Source organism: Hoplias malabaricus, chromosome 2, assembly GCF_029633855.1.
Source record: "Hoplias malabaricus isolate fHopMal1 chromosome 2, fHopMal1.hap1, whole genome shotgun sequence".
Lineage (NCBI taxonomy): Eukaryota > Metazoa > Chordata > Actinopteri > Characiformes > Erythrinidae > Hoplias > Hoplias malabaricus.
Window position 1 is genome coordinate 38244548 of NC_089801.1, and position 25804 is coordinate 38270351.

The following is a 25804-nucleotide window of genomic DNA, read 5'->3' on the forward strand; positions in this document are numbered from 1 at the left end:
GATTAAAATGAATGTGTGCCCTGTTGTGTAATGTATAAAAATGTTGTGTATTGTGATATTTATGCCGCTTTGTCCTCTGTATTCAGGTTTACAATTGTGACATTGTATTTATACACATTGCTTTAAACTGAACAGAATTCACTAAGAACAAGACGGGTGAATAGTTCTAGACAGAGTACTGTGCAAACATCTTAGACACCTACAATTATTGTAAGTATTATTTAAAATAGTTTGTCATAGTCTTCTTAGTACGGTTGGTGCTTTTATAAAACTATATATAATTACAATTAATATAAAAAATTTGGTGGCGCAGCAGGTAGTGTTGCAGTCACACAGCTCCAGGGACCTGGAGGTTGTGGGTTCAATTCCCGCTCCAGGTGACTGTCTGTGAGGAGTTGGTGTGTTCTCCCTGTGTCCGCGTGGGTTTCCTCCCACAGTCCAAAAATACACATTGGTAGGCGGATTGGTGACTCAAAGGTGTCCGTAGGTGTGAGTGTGTGAGTGAATGCGTGTGTGTGTGTGTCTGTGTTGCCCTGTGAAGGACTGGCGCCCCCTCCAGGGTGTATTCCTGCCTTGCGCCCAATGATTCCAGGTAGGCTCTGGACCCACCGTGACCCTGAACTGGATAAGCGGTTACAGATAATGAATGAATGAATAAAAAAATTTGCTTCCTTGGGGTCCTGGGGTTGTGTGTTTAAGCCCTGCTGTGTGTGACTGTGAGGAGCTTGGTGTGATCTCTCCGTGTCTCCATGGGTTTCCATGGAGTACCCACGCTCCAAAAACACACGTTGGTATGTGGATTGGCTACTTTGAGTGTCCATAGGTGTGAGTGTGTGTAGCCCTTTAGAGTACTGGCGCCCCCTCCAGGGTGTGTTCCTGCCTTGCGCCCAATGATTCTGAGTAGGCTCCTGACCCACCGCAACCATGAACTGGATAAGAGGTTACAGACAATGAATGAATAAAACTATTTATTTTCTAAAAACGAATAGATGTGTTGTGAGCGAGTGTGAAGGACAAAGTTTGTTTCCATATCTTGATCATATGGATTTGTTAAATCAACAGCACCCTTGATTTAACATAATGAAGTATTTATTAACCGCTAAAACAAGAGATTAAATTATAACCTCAAATAACACTGGACTGTCAGGAGGAGAGATTTGGAAAGGGTTAAATCAACACATTCTCACACAGTATCACAATCAGTGTTTTTATTATTTATTTATTTATTCTTTGAGCAAATAAACTCTTACTGTTCAGATAAATACATTTTTAATTCATTTTCTCAGGTGCCTAATACTTTTGCACAGTACTGTATATCTTTATACAGCATACAGTATCATTTTTTTGTGTTTTCTTCCATGGGCTCTGAACAATGGAGCACAAGACCTGCCTCCCAGCTCATTTAAATGTTCTCATATGGGAATGCGGATCTTCACAGAAGGAGAAACGAGGCTTTATACCTCTCCTCTGTGCAGAAGTGGAAAGAACACAAAACAGCTAGACAATGTTGAAAGAGAAAAAAAGTCCAAAAATACACAAAAGAGCAGCAAAAGAACACCCTCTTCATCTGAAACCATACCAGGTTTCACAGGGAGAGTCCAGTCCAGGAGGGCCACATCTTCAGAGTTTTTTGCTCCAAATTTGATTCTCTCTCCTGCTGGGGAGCTCTTCTTGAATGTCTTTAGTTTTGCTGGAGCTGTGAAGTTGTTAGACTGTGCATAACTGTAACTCTCTCTCTCTCTCTCAGACCAATAAGGCTGTGGAGTGGCCCCCACAATCAGTAGAATAAACTAAACACAAACAAACAGACACTCATTGTTCAAAGAAAATCACTTGCGTAATTAACTATCGAGTACTACACACGTCAATTCTGAAACAAATTCAGAAACATGGAGTCTTCCAGAATAATCCAGGGACAGGGAGTCAGGAATTTTCTTGGCATATAAATTTTCTTATATTTAGGAATGGAATGACAGGCATAAATTTGAGAAATTAAGATGTATTATATGTACAAATAAGTGATTTTGTGTAAGGTATGATTGTAATTCAAAATTCAAATATTCTAACACTTGTCATTTTATGGTAACTGTTCTGTAGTGTTAAAAATGAAAATGACCATTTTATACACACACACACACTACATATATATATATATATATATATATAGGGGTGGGCGATATATTATAATATTGTTCACAATAATACCGGTATAATTTTTAATTCGATAAGAATTTTGCCTTATCGCGATATTGCGACGCAAACACAAGCTTTCAAACATCAATTGATCTCAAGCTAAAGCTGGGGGATATATTGCAAATGTCCATGTATTCCATAGTATTTTTTACACGAATGACCACATTCGTTATACAAGAGCGCTGTTTAAACCATGACTTTGAGACACGCTGCTTTCCCTCAGCCGAAGGGAGGGACAGAAACTCCACGGCTCCTAAGCCGAGAATGCGCTTCTCATTGGTCATCACGTTATTCAGCCAATCAGCAGCCACACTTAGCTGTCCATCATTTAGTGCTGCAGCCAATGGAATCACAGTCCCGCCTACAGGGGTTCGTTGGTTTTATGGCAGCGCTGAGAGAAACAGGTAAGTCCTTAAAAAAAAATAATAAATTAATAATAATACTAATAATATATTATTATTTTTGCACCATTTCTCTAAGAAATTACATTTAATTTCCCTCTCAACACATCTGTGATGACAATAAAACTGACTGACATTTAGAATAAGTGTAATTAAAAATCCCATTAGATAATTTCATATAAGATTAAAAAAACACAGCACAAAAAGTAAGGAAATTTGTGTTTGTAGATTATTTCTTTGTCGTAACAATGCTTCTTGGCAACAAATCTCATACTGTTGGAAAGCCTGTTAATTTCCCTTTTAAATGTTGCCACATACATTTGTGGGATGAGCAGTAGAGCTGAGTATGTGCCCATGAAATATTTGCAAGATCCTCTCTGCCAATGCCAAACAGCTTATTCTGCCATTGACACATTTGATGTTTGGTGACTGGATGATTAAAGTTTGAAGAAACAAGACGTTTTGGCAATTACATTTGACAATTTATTCATTTAACAAACAGGAGCCTCAGTAGTGAGTGGAAGAACCATACACAGCCACAACGGCCTGGCACCTCCTCCTCCTCCTCATGCTGGTCACCATCCTGGTCACACACTGCTGTGGGATGGCACCCCATTCTTCAACCAGCATTTGTCACAAGCCAATGTGGATGTGTTGGTCACTCTGGCAGGACCAGCATGTTAATGTTCATAGGGGTTGAGGTCAGAACGCTGGCAGGCCATTCCATCCTCTCCACTCCCAAATTCTGGAGGTAGTCTCTGATAAGGATAGAGTAGAGATATGATATTGCCACTGGTTGCTCTCTGCATTGAGATTGCCTCCAATGATGACAAGCCTCGATTTTCCAATGAGGGAGGTGCCGCCCCACACCATCACACAGAATAAGCTGTTTGGCATTGGCAGAGAGGCTAATTTTTCATGGGCACAACCCACATACTCAGCTTTACTACTCATCCCAAAAATGTATGTTCCTTAAAAATGTGGGTAAAGGGGAAATTAACAAGCTTTCCAATGGCATAAGATTTATTGCCAAGAAGCATTGTTACAACAAAGAAAATCTACCAAACACATATTTCCTTACTTTTTGTGCTATGTGTATAATATTAAGTTATTTATATGAATTGTTTGTGAAGACACCATTTGCTTCACTTTGTTTTTAAAAAAATAAATTAAGTAGCAGCTTGGATGCAGACAGATCGTTTCTTAATGTGAGATACTCAGTGTCAAGCAGATACACTGGGCTGAGTTTATTTGAAGTGTGCATTGTGTAACAGTGCTATCTAGGAAAATCTAAGTATCAGATCGGACATTATACATTCTTATGGTTTTCATAATATCATATCGTATATCGCCATTTCTTTTAGGCATATCGAGATATGAGTTTTTGGACATATCGCCCAGCCCTAAAATAAAGTATGAATATGTTCATGATCACTAACATCATATTCACCATCTAAACCAAACTTCACACATACTTTTGGATACAATATTATCCCCAAGAACAGAAAGTTTGATAACATGCTTTTAAAGTGATTTTTCCTGATGGAATTCTTCATTCACCATTTTCAAACTACTTTATTTTTAGGTTCTTTTTTGTTTGAACAAAATGACAATTGTCAGCTTTAATACTACAAAAATGACAAAAGTGGGAGAATGTTTGAATTTTGTATTACAGTTTGGTTACACTAAACAAAACATGTGTGTACCTAATAAAACTCTGGAGTATTTCTGTAAAACAAGGTGAAATGTAAAAAGCGGTCCTCAGTGCGGTTTCGATTAGCATTTGTCTTTGGTCAAAGTTGAATTTAAGCTGTTGTTGTTTGTGCTCCTCTGTTCAAACAACATATTTTGTGTATCTTCTGAGTGAAAATATAGGAACATGCCCATCGCAGAGGAAAATACCAGGCTAAAAATTCAAATTTAAGTCACATTAAATGTTCTATGAGGATATAAACTTACGTTCACTTAGAAATCAATGTGTAGTTTGAGCAGGGGTGCACATAACTGTTATGTAATGGTGTAGTCACCAGCCCTGGCCCTGGAGAGCCCACCACAATCCTGCTCCAGATAACTAGCTTTTCCAGAACTCCCTGATTGGCTGCATCAGATTCATTAGTGTTAGGCAAAGAGACGAGGCGGAAGTATTTTAGTTGCAGGTTGGAACTGTCTGTTCAAAAACAGAAGCCCTCTCAGAGGAGGACACATCCCACTTTTCTGTGGCAGTTGAGGAAGATGAAAACAATTCTTCTAATGTGTACTATGACATTTTTGGAAAAATGTGTCCCAATTGGTTACACAACTTAATAGCGATAATATCACGCTGTCTCACATTAACCAATGCCTTGTGTCAGAATTCTACTTAAAGAAAAAGATCATCTTCAATCTTCTTCTTGGTCCTGTCCTGAGGTCCTCCAACATTTAACAACTTCAAACAGGAGCTTTCAAAGCTGGAGACACATCTCCTCTGAGAACATGTGTGAAAATCTTACACGCTGTTGTCCTCAAAGCAGTGGTGGCTTGCCGTTGACTTTTTCGTGCAGCAGGGTCAGCGCTCCGGTGGCGAAGTCTCGGAGTACGTGGACTGTCTCCCGCTGTAGCTGAAGTGACTCACGGACAAACTCCTGCTGTGTCTCTGCAAGCTGCTGCACCGACTCTGCCAGCAGCTCCAGTGAGCGGGAAATAGTTCCAAGCAGGGCGTTGGTGGTGTGCTGCTCCTGGACGCTGAGGCTTGCGTTCTGAGCTAACTGCTCCCGCGCTCTGTCCATATCCACCTCTGCCGCTGTGGTGGGTGGTGGGGCTTGGTGATTGTGGCTGTGGTTCGTGGAGGAGGAGACATTAGACGGGTTGCCGCCTGTAAGAGTCACATCATCTTCAGCATACGAGTTATTTACAGACGAACGAGAAGAAGGCGGCAAAACGTCATGGTGATCGTCGTCAGAGTCTATCAAATGAGAATCTGCTTAGGAAAGAAAAGGAAACAGTTAGATTTACCAATATATAAATGTTAATTATTATTATTCCCATCTTCATTAATCTTCTCACCTGCAGGGTTATTAGTGTCCTGTTGTGTTTCCCTGGCTCCTGCAGTACTTCCAGTTGGAGGTGGCATTGTCCTCTCTGTCACAAGTCCAGGGGAACTGTGGACGGAACTGATTCCCAGGAACCCAGCATCTTCATCGTCGTCCCCATCTGCCCCACGGCTACGAGAGCGAGAGGACGCAGCCGCCTCCCATGGCTTTTTATCGAGCTCCAGGATGGATTCCACAATGCACTCAGTCGGAGACAACTCTGCCTGAGCCAGTGCCGCTGGAGGCACATTCCCTGTGTGCAGCGCTGCTATTTTACGCTTGGTGTCGCATTTCAGATCCGACCATTTCTTGATGACCTCTCCAACTTCGCGGTCACACTCTCCAATCTCATTCACACGCTCTGTAATCTCCGCCCACTTCCTCCTCTTTACGTCAGATGGGACCCCTGTGTTAAACTTACCTAAAAACACACACAAACAACACAGTAACAATTTAAAATCAATTAAAAAATGCTCTTTTCCATTGATGAATTTCCGATTGCAAACGATACTGTATATTTGATCTGTAAAGACATGCAGATCTCCAACAAAGCTGATAAATAATCCAGTTTTATTTATTATTTTATGTTACTGTTAGTTATTTAATTTTATTATTTTTTTCCTCCTCTGCTTGTATTTATAAATAATGTTGCACGTTAAGACACCTTTAACATAACCAAGGACATTTTACAACTAAGCACAAAAAAAAAAACACTTTATCATTTCTCTGAATAAGCAAGTATAAAATAAGAGAAAACACTTACCAAAATGCATCCAACAAGAAACGATGTCCTATGCATTTACACAGGAACAAAAAACATGGTGGCAAACAATAAGCTCCAGTTCTAAACTTTTATGCTGATGAAAACCTACCTCCTCTAGCGTCATATTTAAACAGCTCTAGAATTTGAATTTAAATTAGTTTATGCTCTGCTTGTTTGTTTTTTCAATTGTTTCTCAGTGTTTTTTTCATTAATATACTCAAACCACCCCAGCTCTCTTTACCCACACTCACCCACAACTATGTGCCGGTTCTTCCGCACCTCATCCAGCAGAATGTGAACTTCGCTGAACGTGAAGTTGGCTTTTCGCTTTTTGTAGCGGACTGTATTTTCCTGGCTGAGATACAGCGAAGAAGAGGACATCCTTACTCCTCTCCTTCACCAAACTCCCAATCCCTGGTCTTGAGATATCTGTATGGACAAAAAACACATTAACAACACATGGCTATTTCAGCCATGGCCTAAAGGTTAAAGTGGCTGGCTTTAACAAAATCGATTTGTGCAAATGTTGCTCAGTATTGCTCTATTGCATGCTTATACAATTAAATAAGTAGCATGTTTATGGTTTTACAAGCCATTAGTTTAAATATAGGATTAGGCTAAGTTCTGCAGGAATTTTAATTATTTTGTTAAATATAAATTATTTTACATCCAGTGAGTGAGCTTAAGCCCTTGTTGCGTGATAGCAATCCACAACTAAAAAAAAAGAAAATCAGTTCAGCTACTCTGGGCTGTATTGCACAGTTAGCCAGATAATTAAAGCCCAGATTTAAGGACTGTCCAATAGGAATGTCCCCAATGCGCTTTTTACTATAATTGCAGAAATGAAAATTACCATCCACCCAAATAATACGTGCTCTGTTGTGAACATAAGGGGTCCTGGCCCCTGAAGGACAGTGTAAATCAGGCTAACAAAGTATACAGAGCAACAGATGGAATACAATCTGCAAATGCAGAACGGCAAAGTGTTCCTCTATGGTCAGTTAAGCTGAAATAATGGGACAGTAAATGCATATATACAAATAAGCGTATGGTTTAAAAACTAAAGAAAATAATACTGAAATAAGTTTATAAAGCACAATTTTAATTCATTAACTGGGCAGAGCGGTCAATCTGGAGATATAAACGGGCACAGACTTATTAAACGACGGAAAATAAAACATACTGTGAACCTTCACAACAAAGCTGCCCCTCCGTGTGAGGCGCCATCGTGCTTAGCTAGCCAAAATAATACAGCTAGCTAGAGGGGAAAAAACAACTAAAATACAGATTTAACGACTAGAAACACGCTATAAAACCCTTAAATAGTCATTCTCTTGTTTTAAGAGGTAAAAACAAGAGCGACTCGCTCAAAAACGAAACAATCCAGGTCTTTACGCGCTGTAATTGTAACAATAGTGAATCGCCTGTTTCTGTATGGAATTCTCCGTTCCACCTTAAATGGTACCTCAGCTGCATTAGGGAGCTCAAAGCGACCTAAAATAACTGTGGTACCATTTAAGGTGGAAAGGAGAATTCCATACAGAAGCTGTCGAATATGAAACAAACTTCAGCTTCGTCCATTATACCACAGTTAGGGGGGGATTTATAGACACTTTATAAAGTTCAAAGAGTCCTCACCGCCCAAAGTAAAACCATTTAATGCAGATTTACCTCCAAATGTTATTATTGGAATAAAATTCGCGTCCGAAATCTAGAAAGTTCGTAGCGACGCACTCCGTCTCCACCTCCGCGACAGGACCCTGCAATTACACCCTTCTTCCACAAATGCCATCTAACGGCGCTGTTGAGCCTAAACTTACTACAAACAACAGCTTAGCTAAAGCTAGAGGTTGTGTTTACTCAATATAAATCACTAAAATGTCCTTAGTGTTATATCGACTTCAGTGAATCCTTAAATATCTTTCATTGATAAAATGTGCATTCCAAAATAATTTCGTTTTCAATAGTAAAAATAACACTGAACAAACTGGACATGTTTTATGTAAACCAAATTAAACAAATAAATGACAACACAAGTTTTAAAATTTTTCTTAATATCCTTTATTTAATATAAAATAGGACATTGGGCACTTCAGCTGTCCACTCGTTCCTCCGTTTCACTTTGGCAGCCCAGCTAGATACATGCTCTAATGGCACCGCTTTGTTTTACATACATGTCATATACTATGCTGTACATAAACTCCATGTTCGACCCTATTGATTTTCAGAGGACTCTTTGTAAAGATGTCTCTTGGCACCTATTCATATAAATGATTTTAGCTAATATATGTAACATTTAATAGGATTAACATCAGTAACATTTAATAGGATTAACTAAAAACGTAAATAAGCACAGGGGCATTGGAGTAATTCTGGGGTCTCGTGCTTGTTTTCTTCGTGTTGTGATAGAGAGAGTGCATGGCGTTAATGGGCTGTTGTAAATGCAGGTCATTTGTATGAAAGCAAGGTCAGTTTGCCACAGATGTTCAGTAGATGTTCAGGAGTACATTGTCAGTTGTAGCCACTGAGAACAGAGTGATAGAAAAATTAAGTACAACTATACTATCTAACAGTACAGTTCAAAATTGTTACTATCAATGAAAAACATACGGTAGAAATGTATCAAAAAATGAAATATCAAACAACACAATCCACAAAATGTCAGAACACCTGATTACTTCTCATTTTGCTTAGATCAATATAAACTAAACACTAGTCAGTAACTTTACAATGTAAATTTAACAGCGATTCCGGACTCCTCACCTCCTTGATATTCACTTTGATGGTGCCATTGTTGTCTTTATCCAGAGTCTTAAAGGCACCTGTGAGAAGAGCAAAAACAGAATTATTTAAACAGAAGGACAATTTTACTTCATTTGAACAAAACAATTTTATCTAATAACAGAAAATGTAATGTGTCATTCTAATATACCTTACAAAAATGACAAATAATAGAATGCACATTAAGGTTGTATTTGAGAACTTCATTATTTAAAAATCTGGCAGCATGGTGGTGCCGCAGGTAGTGTCGCAGTCACACAGCTCCAAGGACCTGGAGGTTGTGGGTTTGAGTACCACTCCGGGTGACTGTCAGTGAGGAGCTTGGTGTTTTCTCCCTGTGTCCTTGTGGGTTTCCTCTGGGTGCTCCGGTTTCCTCCCACAGTCCAAAAAAACATGCTGGTAGGTGGACTGGTGACTCAAAAGTGTCCATAGGGGTGTGTGTGTGGCCCTGTGAAGGACTGCCGCCCACTCCAGGGTGTGTCCCTGCCTTGCGCCCAATGATTCCAGGTAGGCTCTGGACCCACCGCGACCCTGAACTGGATAAGCGCTTACAGATAATGAATTAATTATTTTAAATCTGAATAATATAAAATACAATTTATGAAATATAGTTCAGACAATTAATAGTTATGGCACAGCTGGAAATTTAGAGCTGGCAACATGGACAATAACTTTATGAAGTTTGTTTATGGATTAATGTGGCTTGCAGCTAAAGCTATAGGTTCTGCAGGAACATGCCCAGCAGATATAAACATCAAATGCTAACACCACCCTGTCCTCTAGGGGGTGCTGTAAGTTAACTTCCAGCTAGTAATGAATCAGCTGCAATAACACACAGCAGAGGCCATTTTGGAGCTCAGAAATCCCAATCCATTCAGCGTGTTATTAAATCAAAGGATGAATATTATACAGACCAAGTGTATATTTATTATTTAAAATCTTGCTAATTTCCCTTTATAGCTACTGATATTAGCCTTGTACATGTTATTATGATTTATTTGACCATATTGTTTATCATCCATAAATTGTTTTGCCATTATCTTTCTGCTTTTATTTGAATTTATATATATATATATATATATTTATCTTCTTCAGTCTTTAACTCCCTATAAAGATCAAAGATGACTACATGTGACCACAAGCTAAGGAAGGGGTCCCAAATACACAGTCTTCCTACACTAAGTACAACCCAACTAGAGCTTCATCAGGATCAGTGAGAGACATGGATGGGAAGCAGTGTTTGTAATTGAAATAATGAACTCACGGCACATGGCGTCCAGACGAACCAAGCATCCAATATAGTTATCAAAATCCATGTTTCCACTCTCATCACTGTATCTGCGGATAATCAGCTTGTAGAGCTGGTCATTCAGAGGAAAACCTGCACACACACACACAGTATGATAATTGCCTGTAGTGAATATTCTGTACAAGAATGTGGTCACTTGAGCAGAGTTTTACCTGCAGCACTGAAAGCTCCGGGCAGTTCATCTGCTCCGATCATACCAGAACGATCTTTATCAAACTGTTTGTAGATAGCCTGAAACAACAACAAACACACACAATACCTACAGTAAACCAATAAGGTGGACTGGGGTGTATCGTTCCCTGAATATATATATATATATACAGAAGCTGTTATTAAAACTATTAAGGGAGCCGCTATTTAATTTTTGTGAACTAAAATGTACCCAATAACACAGTTCAGTGCACAGTTCAAACAAACCCAATGACCTACATATTACCTCATACACAAACAAAAATCAAACATATCCATAAACAGAGCAGTTTAGTTGTGACACTCACCTGATATTTCTTGATATTATTCCACAGGTGTTTGAACTCATGGAAGCCCAGTTTTCCTGTGCTGTCAGACTTATGCAGTGTCAGGATCAACAACAAACATCTTTTAACCTGGATTTTCAAAATGATTTCTCAGAGAAACCAGTGCTTTCAAAAGGAACACTAGATAGTATTTTTATCATAAAATAAAAAATATATATATAAAAATAACAATAATAATAATTTGTGATGCTCCAGTAAGCTAGTATAACCTGTCATGGCACAGCTTTGGAGAAACTGGACTATGTTACTTAGGGGAGAGTAGGAAATGTGGTCCACCTAGAGAGCAAAGCCAATTGTGCTCTCTTGGACTTCCAGACTCAGACACCTGTGGTATTACCAGGGATAAAACCGGTATTCTCATACACTCATCATTGAATAGAGAAGGATACATCCATGACAGCTACCATACTCCTGCAGGATTCAATAGTGAAGCCGTCAGTCTTCAGATCACCATCTGCACAGACAAAACAAAAATGAGCTTCCATCCAATCTTGGTGTCGTTTACTGTTAGAATCCTGCACTATTTCAACTCCAGAAATCTTTGTGGGTGTTCTGGAGATTCAAGGCCTTCATATAATTAAAAAGAAAAATGTATAAATCACTGCATTGCAGATAGGTAGATGCCTGGTTCTATTCACCTCAACTGAACAGAAATCTGAGAATCTACAATCAACTCTATAATCAAGTTATAGAGGAAGTTTGATAGAAAATTCAGAGAAATTTTGTGGAGCTGTCCTTTAGTACATTTTTAAGGTGTATTTGCAGCATGCAATTTAGGAAGCCATATAATTGTAATGCTGGTATTTGGTCAGCAAGGTACCTTACTTACGTTTAGTGATTATTTTGTTGAGGATGTTCATCAGTTCTCCAGGGCTCACCTCCATGTCCTGCGACAGCAACACACACACTGATGCCCTGTGTAATTGTGTGTATATATGAGAAATACATAGATAGATATGCACTCACATCTCCAGCGAGCTGCTGGAACACTTTCCGGAACTGTCTTTCCTCATCTGACTCATTCGCCTCAGCATACGCTAATGGTCTGCGAGGTGGAGGCTACAAGACACACACACACAAAAATACCTGTCAGAATAAAATCTACTACTACAGAGAGCAAAATTAACAACATACTATTAATAACACACAGGCTACGAATAAATGGATGGGAAGGCATACCAAAAAAAATGGATACAGAACATTTTCATGTTCAATACAAGTTTAGAAGCAGGGTTAGTTTAAAGCTGACATCTTTTAACATATGTTTGGGTGTAATCTTAGACGCTGTTTTTTTTCCCCCTCACCTTGCTAATGTGTAAATTAAAACTTAAATCAGACGTCTTCCATCTAACTGATGTTAAAGTCCTTCTACTAGTGTACAAAGCTCTTAATGGTTTCGCTCCCTGCTACATGTCTGAGTTCTTGTTTATGTCTTTTCATGACCCTACAAAGTCCTCCTCAGAAAACTTTGGGAGCAGCCTTCATCCACTAGGCACCCAAACTGTGCAAGTAATAAACAGGCAGACTCAGGCTCAGCGGACATTTTAAACCACAATTTGAAACATAGCATATGATCAGTCACATGATTTCAGCATTATTCATAATTAATTACTTTTACATATTTTCTTTAAATTGATAATTGTATTACTTGCTTTTTCATTTCATTTGTTCCATTATCTCATATAGAAAAGATTCTTTGTTTGGTTCTCCTTGGATTGAAGGTTTATTTGGCTGTTCTTGTGTTGTTCATCCTATTTTTTGTGGATATGTAAAAGCCCTTCAAAACTGCTATAGAAATAAAATGTGATTATAATTATTAAACTCGGGCGGTATAACGACAGCACCGTATACCGCTGTTTAAAAATGTGGACGATATCATAAACCGAGGGCGGTAATTATGACGTATGTGTGGCGTGTCATTTCTATTGTGTCTTTTTAAAAGTCGGCTCAAATGTTCATGTGCATTTAAGAGCGCCACAGGGAGGGGGCGCTATGGGAGCTCACTGACTGCTGATGTCACTGTCTGAAAACGGGTGGGGGATAAAACACAAGCCCAGTTTTCCACCGCAGTGCGAGTTTAGCGGTGAGTTTAGATAATAAAATAAATAAATAAAAAGGAGTGGAAGAAAGCTGCAAACTGACAAAATTCTCAGAAAATCCTTCAATCGACTTTGTGCTCACAGGTATGTGGCTTTATCCTCTAAATGTGTGTTTTAAGCCTGTACACCGTCTTATTTCACTTATTTTTCGAACTTTTCTGTTCCTTCAGCACCAGTTGCTGAAATTTACTCTCTCAGAAACGCGTTTTTATCGTCAAAACGTGTGTCAGTGTTCACTGTCGGGCTGTGTTTAGCTAAATTCACTCGACTTTGTGCTCACTGATATAGCATATCTAAGGTTTAGCGCAGCCCGAGAGACCACCTCCTCCCCACGGTAATACCGTATACCGCGATATTTTGAGACGGTATGAAAAATGTTGATACAGCCTTACTATAATTACATTACAGCCCATAATAATTACTACAAAAATAGGCAAATGGACAGTAAAGAATACTGTCAAAACAGAATTTTTTATATATATAATTATATAATCATTATATGTAAAAATATAACTTAATATCAATATGTAGAGTTAGTTGACAGTACCACGTGCACGTGATTCCCTTTTAATTAATGTCTTTATGCTACAAAGATATCTATAACAATTAGATTAGTGCTCTAACAATGGCTGGTCCCATTTACGATGATAAACACCTGTTTAACCAATGTACTGATGGGTCTCTGAGCTGTAATATTAATCACTGCTATGGATTAATGATGTAAAATAACAATGATCCAATGATGGGGTATTCGAGAACCACACACATTAGAGAAGACACACTTGTGTGTAATACTATCACATACAAACAAACAAAAAGAATAAGCCTCATCACTTACAGGGTCTGAGGGCACGAACATGCCAGGACCCAGGTTGCTGTGAACGGAAGAGAAAACAACGTCATGATAGAAATTTCACATAAAAGTACATTATCCATAAAAATCCTTTACTTGAAGGACATCTCAACCATATAAATCAATTTTAAATGCATTAGTTCTTCTATGTTTTACAAATTAATACATTTAATCAATTTCCAGCCCATCAACCCACACACTGTGTCTGCTGTCCAAGTAAGAAAACCTGCGATAAAACAAGTTGTTCTGATTCTGCTCCTGATGTCAAGTGCTGAGACTTTAATATTGCCCCGCCCCCTTGTCTGAGTCTTTCCAATCACAGCGCTAAATCCATGTTCATATGTGAGCACGCATAAGAGAACAGAGTAAAAATGGAGAAATCAAGAACAGAGAAGGGAATTAAGTGAAAACGGCTACAAATGAGAGCAAAACAAAGGCAAAGCTTAAAAAAAAAAAAAAAGCTAAATGTTTTTTGCTATCTGTAAATTCATGGGTCAGGATTAATCTAGATTATACTACAGTTAGTTCTGACCTTGCAAAATTGTCTGAGAGACGTTCCAGGAGTGCCAATATTACACGATATTGTCACTCTGACCAAATCTCTTCAGGTATCACTCTGCAAAATACATGTAACCTAGCAACGTCACCAGCACTTACAAGACAGCACTGTGCCTGAACTTTTTCACCCAACGGGAAACCGGTTCCTTTCCGTTTGCACATTGAATTATGGTACAGTGGAACGTTAAATACTTAAAGGGGGGGGGGGGATGCTACATCTATGTCAAATCACATCAAATCTAATTGATTCGTATAGCACTTTTTACAACGGATGTTCTCACAACGCAGCTTCAGAGAATTCCAGTAAAGACAGAACATGAAATGTAAAACCCCAGATGAGCAAGCCAGGGGTGACAATGGCAAGACAAATTCCCCTTGTTGCTGAGGAAGAAACCTTGGGAGGAACCAAGACTCACAAGGAGGGATCTATCCTTCCATGGTCAATCTACCGACAAATTATTGACAAAAATAAAAAGGACCCTATCCACCAAATAGGTCTGTTGTTATGCTCACGTGTACTGAATCAATCATATATAAGGAGGACAATATTTGTATTATTCTTATTAATTGTTGTTGTAGTAGTAATAGTTAGGAGTCCATGAAAATTTCAATATAGGGTGGGCAGCTAGTCCATGGCAAGTGGCAGTAGCTAGAGCATGGGCAGCTGGGCTGGAGCAGGTAGCAGGAGAGTTTGACAGTCATCCAATCAGTATCCAGCTGGACAGGTGGGCAGCTGTCCACTCAGAAAAAGCGATACTCTAGAGTGATACTCAAATACTCACTTTTAACTTGGAGAGAACTTGCCATCTTTTAATATATGATATATATTTATATATCACTACGCTCTGAATCCGCTGTAAACAATGGTTAAACCATGACATTTTATTGACTTGACGCGTTTATCTCTACTTCTGTCCTGATGTTGACAGAGAGCAGCTCTGAATAATGCAGCATTGTTTCTCAACAAATCTGGTGTGAACACGGACCGGCTCGCTAGAGAGAACCAAAGTTAAAAAATCCTGGATGGGTCCAACATAGCACAAGTTAAAGATCCAGAATTCGTTGAAAAGAGCAAAAGGGAATGTGAGAGTGACTGGAACTGTTATACCTTGTGGAGGATTGATAAACAAACCAATTTCCTTATGTTAAAACCTATTAATAAATGGTGGTTATGAACTATGGTATAAGCGCAATAATGCACTCGAGGTTCATACTATAGCATGAGATATTTGCACTGGTGTACTGATCTTCGACCACAGCGCACCAATGCAAATATCTCACGTTGTTAGCACTCCCCCTCGTGTATTATTGCTTAATTAACTTTGCAGGAGGGCAAAAGGCTTTCTGATATACCTTCATGTCCCTTCCATACCTCTCAATATTTGAATTAAAAGTAAGGGAACGTGAGGGGACAGAAAACCCACCACACTTACCATTATCCACATAAAGGTTTTATTATTATCAATTTTACAAGGATTTGCACGTTTCTCTTCACTGAGTGCAGGTAAACCTCCTCCCTAATGAGGAGATAACTTCACAAACTTGTAGCCTTTTTTTTTTTTGCAGGTACATCATCCCTCTCACATTCATTCCTCCTTGAATCTTCACCCTGTTGTTTTCCTCTCCATTATCCACTTTCCCTTCTTCTCTTGTTTTATAGACAATTGCTGTTTGTTACAGCTAATGTTCTACATATTGTCATCTGCTCTACTGAAGGGGATTGTAGAAAACACATCAAACAGGTGTCAATGGCTTGTTGTGCCTACCATCAATGTTACCGTCAATTATTATTTTTCTTTTTTAAGAAAGACTAAAAATACAGGAGATTTACATCAAAACACTTAAAGTAAAGGACAGAACAGTAAAAAAAAAAAAAAAAAAAAAAAAAAACCAAAGTGACTGGTTGAGCGTTATGGGCTTTCCCCATTTAAGTGAATACGTTTCTGCATGTTAGATTTTACTGACTACATGATGCAGTTTTTCAAGAGTGAACAAACTTTTGGAGAAAATGTTTTTAGCAGTATTAATGCTAATGCGCAGCATTTGTCATTTTTTCTATGCTCATATTCTCAAAGAAAATCATGCTTTATGCTAAATACTGACAGGCATGGCTTAGGTGTGGTCTGTGCAAACTATTTCCCAATACAATGCTGACTCACTGCCTAATCAGTTTAGGATTTAATTATCTGAGAAACAAGCCCCAAATCTTCTGACACTCACCTGACCACATCGATGAGTCCACCGATTATCTGCTTGGCCGTAAACATCTTTGGCACTGGTGAGTGGGATCTCTCTGTAAGAAAGAGAAGAAAAGAAAATATGGGGAGGGTGAACTACCAGAGAGAATCAAAAGCAAATACCAGAGCTGTTAACGAACTGGGCTTGTGTAGACGGTTCAGCAGTAATGTGGTCTAGAATGACTAGAATGAGAGCAATTTATACAACCCTAAATACAGACTACTACACACATGGTTTCTGGGTTTGTCCGCAGAGTAACCAGTACGCTTCAGCACATTGATCAGCAGCAGACAACTGTTTAAAAAATTGCAGCCAGCACTGAAATATTTACTTTAAATTAAATTTAGCTTTAAACAGGGCTATCTAGCTTCTACAACAGAGGCCAGTCATAGTTAGCCAAACACTGTGCTAAGTACAGGACAAGGACCACAAGTACATGACAGTCATGTAATATTCATTCAGTGTTCAGAAAGACAAATCTTAATTACAAGTATAGGACTGGACCTTAAATTGTATAAAATATTAACAGTTTAATTCACAATCACAACTCAAAAAAAATCACCATTATTTATTTATACCCAGATCTCTGTTGTAACATCTGTTTATTTGATAACTGAAGATGTACTTATTCTCAGCAAAACATCTTTAAAATATTGCTAACACAACTGGATAACCTCTGTATCTCTTTCCTTATCAACTCATTTTTTTAATTTACTTTCTCTCACTTCTGACTCATTCTGTTTCCCTGGAAAAAAGTTGATAAACAAAATGACCTCATTTTACTAAGTGTACAGGATTTCTAAGAGATGTAAACTTTATCACAAGATAAAATTGGGCTTTTTAACTCATTGACTTTGATTTTTATTTTTATTTAGGATAGATCTTTCAAAGCTTTTTTAACCTACCCTCAAGAATCATTTAGTTTTTTAGTACCCAAACAAGCAGACTGCGAGATATAATTCCCACTGGCAGTTTTGTGGTTAACTCTTTCTTTGTGAGCGACACTGAGGATGAATCATGAATGAAATGAATCACCTCCTGAGAGATTAGTATCTTTTCAAACCAGGCTTTTCTTCCTCGCCTCAGCCTTGTGGAGCGGAGTTTACAGACACGCCTAACTACACACAACTACAGGGAATTCCTCCACACTCAACCAGGACAAAAACCCTGTAGTTCACAATTAATGTGCTAAACAACTAGTCAAAAATTACATTTTTCAGCTTAGACAGAGCTGAAGCATATTCTTGTTGAATCATCGGTGCATGTGGTACTTTTATTTTGCTGCTGCATACCAGAAAAACTGGTAAACATAAAACTACACATTATGAACTCTTAAGATTTAAAAGCATCTAATATAGCTTTTTGTTTGGTTAATTATCTACCAGACTGGTTACTCAGGTTTATGAATCCTAATAAAGCCTCGTCTTGGCTCTGCTTTGCTAGACTAGACCAAGCTTTTAATGTGGAATAGGACTACCTTTAACAGTCAAATTCACTACATATAGCTATCTACAATTCATGGCTATCTTTCAAAGGAAGTAAGCTTTTTCAAAGGAAAAAAAGCTTTGTTTTAGCCTACTTTCGCAAAGCAGACCAAGCTTTAAAGTTTTTAAGGTGGCATGGAGCTTTGGGGTATAACATTTAAAATGACTTTATTATTATTATTATTTTAACACGTGTTTTTATACATCACTGATCACAGTTGTTAAGATTGTTAAAACTAGTAAAGCCTTGTCACCTAAATTTTGAGCGTTAAGTCTTTTAAAGTGGAACGGAACAATAAGCCGAATATTAGCTAGTGATAGCTAATTAACCTTAACGTCACGGGAAATGCGAAACTTTAACTTAAGTCTGAATATTGGACTACTGGAATAATGGACTGCAATATTAAAACGTAGTGTAATAAAACGTCGACAAAAGCATATAAAAGGGCAAACAACTCAAGGTATCGTTACAGTACAACAATCTAAAGCAGTTAGACGCCTATGAGGAATATGTTTAAATATTGTTTAAAATGATACGATTATGGGTAATTTATCACACTAATCACTTACGATACGTGTTCAAACTACATTAAGCATTGGTTAGTTTTTATTTGCTTGTTTATATAGCGCTGAATCTGCCTTGCTCTTAGAATTATTCGTTCCACCTTAAAAGGCGCAGCAGCTTCATTAAGGGCCGCTGCGCTTGTTAAGGTGGAACGGGAAATTCCAAGAAGCAGCATCAAATATTACGCAATATAAACAGGAATGAATATCAAAGTTAGTTTTTAACGCTTGTGTCTACAGAAAATCCTCTAAATATTTTTTTTAGAATAAGAATTAAATAAAAACGTAAACCTTACCAAAACAGAGTAGTACTTTCTATTTCTCCGCCCGTGCGGCTTTGCTGATTTTACAGCTGAGACGCCCATAGGGTGTGGACCATGACTGATCTATTAAAGGGCCCATGTGGACCTCTGCAAATGTTTCCACACTGTAGTCAAATACCCCTCTTTGTTTCTAAACTCTTGTCCATTCTCTCAGCTCCACTGACCATACTCTGTATTTCTACCATTACAAACTGTAGTACATCAGTTGCTCTGCATACATTGTCTGACTACTTTCATTATGTTCTTCAATGGTCAGGACCTGGGAGTAGGTAATATTTGGGTGTTGGATCATTCTCAGCACTGCTGTGCCAGATCCACTTGAACCAGTGCATCATATCACCACCACATTAGTGTCACTGCAGTGTTGAGAATGATCCACAGCCCAAATTATACCTGGGGTTAGCGTAATAGATTGAGTACATTATGCAATTTTAGATCTACAAAGTGTCATAATATTAAAAAGAAAGAAAGAAAGAAAGAAAGAAAGCAAACATCCACCAGCATTCAGTTAGATCATGGAGTGAAAAACCTGTTTTATAAACTTTAACACACTTTAAACATTAGCACATTCTCCATCAATCTGAAGAACAATTTCATGATGCCAAGAACCCTTTAATCATGCAAAACATGCTTGAAGTGCTCAGGATTCTATATAGAAATATTTCCTTTAATAACCTTCATCATAATTTATAAGTGTGTAGAGGCTGGAAAATGTAATCGTAGTAGGGTATTGTTTGCACTGCCTGTATTCTGTCCAAGTGGTACTAGTTTTTCCAGCAACTCCTCCACCCACTTAAGCTATGTTTGCTATCCACAAACAGTTTGTAAAACTGAAAGACAGCACAGCAGTGTCTCTTTGTCTGAAAAATAGAATTTTATTTGATAAAAGAAGAAAATTGTTTTCCTTACAGCATTGTCCCTGATTTTCTGAAATGAAAAAGAAAACCTAGATGAGTGCTTTGTAGAATGAAGATTTCACCAACTGCTGACGAAACAAAATTCATAAATGAGTTTTAATTCAGTCACGGTCAGCACGAAGCACCCGCAGGCTCCGATTTCTGTTTTCATCAGAGTGAAGTGCGTTAGCAATTCATACAGTTAAAGGAACGGCTGTCTGAAGTTTGAGTCTGTATTTGCCCAGGAGCTGCAAGGCTAATGTAAATAAGTAACAGACGTCAACTAGATGTCACTAAATATCTTATACGTCTTTAGCTCCAAAAACAACTTGAAAAAGTAAAGAAGCAAACTTCACAGATAAAACATACCTTGGCAAAGTGATAACATTCGGGTTAAAGTTGGAGTTTTTGTAAAGTCTTTCAAAATGTTTAAACAGCTTCACTTTCATCAAATATTTTCAGGCTGAGAGGCTCATTATTTCTCCATGTACGAACACAAAGACATCCGTTTCAAGCACAGTAACCATCACTGTCCCACACTCCCATGCGTCCTTTACATTGGTCTGGGTGTTAAACAACACATCCATTAAAGGAAACAGCTCAGGGACAAAAGTCTCTGGCAACAATCCACATTGTGATAGTGGAGGAGCTGGTGGTCTGAGGCCATAAAATGCATTGGAAAATATGGACAGGAGTTATTTTTACTTATATCACCACAGAGAAATTGACAATGGGATATTCCATAACCTTCTCTGCCAATTGGCCCCCCGAATCAATCATGGGAACTTGTACAGAGCGTATGAGTGAGGCTTGAACGATCGGCTTCACGGACGCCATGTTTCCGGGAGTGCTGCTCAATTTATGTTGAGAACGTGTACAAAGGAAAAAACCACAGAAGTCAATGTCTGTATCCATATTTAAATCTCAGCATAGGCTTTCTTTAGCTGATGTGTGAGAGGGTGCTAGTTTGCAGAGGGACACATTTGTGGTCATTTGTTGAAGGAATTCTAGTGAAGATAAGTGAAGCATCACAAGGATTTTGAAGCTGTAACTGTAAGGTAAAAATATTACATAGTGTTCCTTTAAGCAGCTTTGTGGATGATGTTTTCTGAAAAATGGATGAAATACTGTGAAGTACAAGTAAATGCATTGAAATTAATATCTGTGATGATTATCAGAACCATATAGATACAGGAAACAGAGATTTAGTCACTATGCCTTAAAAAGTCTCATCATGAAGGTCTATTAGTAGTCAGTCACTTCAAGGTTTTGGGGACTCCGTATGTGTATCACTTCCTGTAGAGTTGCAGGTTTGCGTGGCAGGTTTTGGGGACATGGCGAATAGTCAGGGAGACCCTGGTGCCACGGGTCAATGCCTCACCCACTTGCCCACCTGCTGCTGTCAAGTTCACCACTCGCTCTGTCAGGGTATCCACGGTAACTGGCTGAATACCATGCAGGTAACTCTTATACATCTCATCCTGCAACATCAGCAAACTCCGTTGCCGTAGCAACAACGACATCACGTAGCGACCCTCCTCCGTCTGAGGAACTGGCTGAGAGAGAGAGAGAGAGAGAGGCAAATTGATTCCACATTATTCTTTATCTCCTATGTATTCAATAATCAGTATACAGTACTTTTAAAATGTGTTGGTTAATACTAATTAACAAGATAATACAATGTAATTATTGGGTGGAAAAATTAATCTGTGATGTGACCCATTTAACTGGAGTGTGTGGCATGTACCTGAGTTTGATCGACAGGTTTGTAGAAGTCCAGAAGAGTGTGGGAGCCCAGGCTGATAGTGGTTACAGTGGGGTGGTAAAGAGGACCATCTTCGTGGGGCTGTGTGGGTGTGGGTGTGTGAGAGAGAGAGAGAGAGAGAGAGAGAGATGCTGTAGGTTTACTTGAAATGCCAATATAGGTCCACATCCGCACAGTGACAAATGGTCATAGTGTTAAGTGTTTTACTTAACATGTAGGATGTGTGTGTTGCACTAGTACAAATGTATGAAGAATAAAAATGTTGTTAAAAACTGTGCACTCTCTCGGAAACACCTCCATTTTATTTGCCGTCTCTGTTAGTCAGCCTCTAGTTCTTCACGAATGGTCAGTTTATCATGCTTCCATCCAGATATTTTTGTGGACCAATTTCAACCAAGAAGTGTTTAAAAAAATCTGCAGCAAATCTTTAAAACAAACAACAAAATTCACATCTCACCATAATGCCCTCCTCAGGCTTGTACTCGTTGACTAAGACGTGATTGGCTGATTTCCCTGCGAAGGCACCAAGGACAGATATTTTCTCTGTGTATGAGAACAGCCAATCAGGAAGCTTCTCTGCCAGCATTCCTTTAGGATGAGGCAATCCACCTGGATAAAGACAGAAAACCTATCACAGTTAACTCCAATATCATCTCAACCACACTGCACCTGGCTCACAACACAATCAGTACTGTCCTGGTGACTAGATTTTTATAGGCAAATTCTTGTCTGATCTAAAGCCATTGACATGCTACGAGAGGCAAGAACAGGAACTTTCAGCACTCCTGCTAGTACGGCATGTTTTGTTGACTTTAACAGCAAAAACACACCAGTGATATCTGGAAGAAACACATACCCCAGTTTTGTAGTCTCCTCCCAGACAACTGCGTCCATTTGGGTTTGGGGGCTCTGTAAACCTGAGTATCACACACAGGTTAGTTACAGACACATCTGCTGGACAGGACCAAACAAGCTAGGCGTATATGGAATATTTTATATCCACACATGTGTAGACACCTGTGTCTTCTGAAATGAAGAGTATCCACCTTTGGTAGTAGTAGCAGACTCTGCTCATATGGAAACACTTTGTATTATATAAGATCAGCAATGTGTGGCCCCATGGAAGAAGAAACATAATCATTCATTCCTTCAACTTGTGTAACTGCTTCACATTGATCAAGCTTGTGTTGAATCTGGATCATAACCTCTTCACTACATCTTATCAGTGTCATTACTCCAGAAAACACAGTTCCACTACTAAGGGACTTATTACTTCTTTTAATGACACTTGCAATTGGTTACAGAGACATGGCTCATGTGCGACTTCTCTAAAGCATCTACTGATTATTTTCTGTCCATTTCTCAATTAAAGTCCCCCTTTTTTCTTCAACATAACCCCTAAAACTCACCACTGTTCAAACATTCATATTTACAAGTTATTTTTCCTAATATATATTACAACCCTAATTTAGTGAATGTGGTTCAAATTTAACTTTACACCTTCACCTCTGCTGCTCACATGCAGCTCAGAAGCCCCACCCACAAGTTGAGAGAATTGGTTCATTAGGTATGTGATGTAAGAAACCCTGGCTGTCTGAATCCATGTTTGGAATGCTGCAGTTTCAAAACTGAAATGCGCTGCCACTGCAGTGATTAAATATTCACTCATGATATATCTTTTAGTACATAAAAACAGGGACATGCTAACAATGCTAAACACTTGTTTTAAACTGGAGGAGCTCTACCTGTTGTAAGAGATACTGCTCCTCTGCTTCTGTTATGAAGTCCGGAACGTAGTAAACAGTTGGAGGCGCCTGTGTTCACGAAATAAAATGACAACTGACTTTAATTGATCTGAACTGAAAAGAGTATCATTTAAAAATGAAGCAAGCAACATAAAACCGCACTTACGTCCTTTACAATGTATTTTTCCAGCTCTTCAGACACCGTACACAGTTTATCCATTATTCATAAAACGCTGTAAATACTGCAAACACCTGAATTTATATTTAGCACTGACAAACAATCGAATCTAACGTCGGCTCTGTCTCAAATTGACGCGTGGTTGTAGCAAACGAGTCACGAACACGGCCATCTTCTACGGCACCTAAACGTTGCAAAGGTCCTAGGGCCCTAGATAGTGTCCCCTATGTAGGGCAGAAGAGCTAGATTTGAGACGAAGACGACTGTCAGTCTTGGAGTCTCCTTCGAAACTAAAGCTTGAAAAGCGTAAAGCACACCTTATAATTTTTTAAAGGCGTGTGTTTAATTACTCATAATCTGAATCATCCTGTTTTTAAATTGTTTCAGTGCCGTTAAAACGCGAAAACTGCCGAGTTTCTGTCACTTCGTTGGTGTTTGAGGGCGCATTGTTGAAGGAGAAAAAGTCCATACCGCCCCTACCGGACAGAAGAGTATAAATCGGGCACCCCACCATATTTTCAAAGTTTAAGCTTTATAAATCTCACCCAATATACATGGAAAATGCTCCATTAAATAGAAACATACTGAATGAATTTTTCACAGTGGCAAAGTTGCCCCGAAAAGCTCCCTACACAAATGTATTAAGTGATTATGAACGATGCATGAGAAACAACAGTTGAAGTTAAGATGTTGACCTAAAGCAGGGGTGTCAAACCAAATCCACGGAGGGCCGTGTGGGTGCAGGTGTTCTTTTCAACCACACAAAAGCCCCACACTACTGAAAGTCAAGATCTATTGATTAGATCCAATGATTAAAAACAGGTGGAATGAGGTGTGGCGTCTGCATGGTTGAAAAGAAAACCTGCACCCACACGGCCCTCCGTGGATCTGGTTTGACACCCCTGACCTAAAGCATGCATCAATGAATTCAATAATTCTTTCTGTTCTTTCTTTCTTCATCCTGATCAGTGTCTTGTGGGTCCTAAGCCTCATTCGCCGTATTGTTCAGAAGGTGTGTTCTTCCTGTGCCTGCGTGGGTTTCCTCTGGGTGCGCCGGTTTCCTTCCCACAGTGCAAATACACTTGTTGGTAGGTGGAATAACCACACATGTTAGTGTGTGACACCCTGAAATGGCTTAGTGCCCTGTACAATGTGTCTAGGCAGACTATCGAACCCACCTCAAACCTGAGCACGAAGTATCACTTACAAAAGATAAATAAATATATTGTGATTATTTTATGCAAAAATAAACGTGTATTTTGTATTTAATAGAAAGTCACTAGGTCTCCCCTGCTCATTTGAGAGTTGTGGAACGATGGGTAGCAGGCTGTAAGAGGCTGAACCTCATACTTGGACAATTACACTATAATAAATAAACCTTTATCACAACCACAACTCTTAACTGTGGGGTTCTACTGTTGAGCCAGGAATGATAAATCGGAAAATGCACTATAACTAATGATAACCCTGTCGTATTTTTTAAGCAGAGTGCAGGCAATAGTGTCTTTTGCTCTTCTTTTTCTTATTCACCCATCCCACCTGAATCTCTTGCCCCCTCCACCTCCCTCCCCGTTTTTTTCCCTCTCTGACTCCCAATTTCAGCCCGCAGCACTGCAGCGAAGGTTTCCATGGCAACGGCAGCATGCGAGCCGCATCTTGAATCAGCTCCGGTTGGCCGTCATTAACAGTTATTGATCAGACTCCTGATAGAATCCGCAGCAGAGCCCCTTCATGCTGCAGCCAAGCTGTGTTTGTTCAGAAGAAACAGAGGAGTAGAGAAAACCCAGCTCTGGACACTTCTCTGACCTGAGAACAGTGATGGTGTAGTCCACTGCAGTATGAGGGTCTTTTTTCTTTTCTTTTCTATTTTTTCCCTTCATGCCATTCTTCTCTTTGTGCGCCACAGACATGATGCTGTTGATTCACTGCTGTAACCTGTTAAGACTTTAAAGAGCACCTTTAGTGACTGACTAGACTGACCAGGCCACACATTAGGAAGAACACACTCTTTAAGGTCAGGGGTTTCTAATAAAGTGAACACCTGCTCATT

The 25804-nt window shown here is 39.0% G+C and overlaps 3 protein-coding genes and 1 long non-coding RNA gene across 10 annotated transcripts; 1 reads left to right on the forward strand and 3 right to left on the reverse strand.

Annotated features, from left to right (window-relative positions):
• Positions 1-1180: 1180 nt before the first annotated feature.
• On the reverse strand, positions 1181-8239 carry zgc:153990 (uncharacterized protein LOC768125 homolog). 7 transcript variants are annotated; one of them, XM_066661791.1, is made up of 4 exons: positions 8097-8239; positions 6677-6854; positions 5637-6083; positions 1181-5553 (listed from the first exon to the last, which is right to left on the reverse strand). In XM_066661791.1, exons 2-4 carry the CDS (start codon positions 6804-6806, stop codon positions 5096-5098), a joined length of 1035 nt encoding a protein of 344 aa, XP_066517888.1. In that variant the 5' UTR covers positions 6807-6854; positions 8097-8239; the 3' UTR covers positions 1181-5095. The 7 variants fall into 7 exon arrangements, with proteins under 7 accessions (XP_066517888.1, XP_066517894.1, XP_066517889.1 ...); XM_066661797.1 differs by lacking the exon at positions 8097-8239 and adding an exon at positions 8064-8081; XM_066661792.1 differs by lacking the exon at positions 8097-8239 and adding an exon at positions 7616-7854.
• Positions 8240-8486: 247 nt separating this feature from the next.
• On the reverse strand, positions 8487-19278 carry capns1a (calpain, small subunit 1 a). Its single transcript, XM_066659238.1, has 11 exons — positions 19144-19278; positions 16782-16854; positions 13989-14025; positions 12018-12110; positions 11881-11938; positions 11441-11505; positions 11013-11081; positions 10668-10746; positions 10471-10587; positions 9189-9247; positions 8487-8949 (listed from the first exon to the last, which is right to left on the reverse strand). Exons 2-11 carry the CDS (start codon positions 16826-16828, stop codon positions 8923-8925), a joined length of 651 nt encoding a protein of 216 aa, XP_066515335.1. The 5' UTR covers positions 16829-16854; positions 19144-19278; the 3' UTR covers positions 8487-8922.
• On the forward strand, positions 13100-25676 carry LOC136684741 (uncharacterized). The gene is made up of 3 exons (XR_010799846.1): positions 13100-13234; positions 24724-24842; positions 25357-25676. It is a non-coding gene; the product is annotated as an uncharacterized lncRNA (long non-coding RNA).
• Positions 19908-24189, reverse strand: alkbh6 (alkB homolog 6). Its single transcript, XM_066660291.1, has 6 exons — positions 23743-24189; positions 23577-23645; positions 22688-22748; positions 22289-22440; positions 21814-21912; positions 19908-21622 (listed from the first exon to the last, which is right to left on the reverse strand). The coding sequence occupies exons 1-6, from the start codon at positions 23794-23796 to the stop codon at positions 21356-21358; spliced, it is 702 nt and encodes a 233-aa protein (XP_066516388.1). The 5' UTR covers positions 23797-24189; the 3' UTR covers positions 19908-21355.
• Positions 25677-25804: the final 128 nt, after the last annotated feature.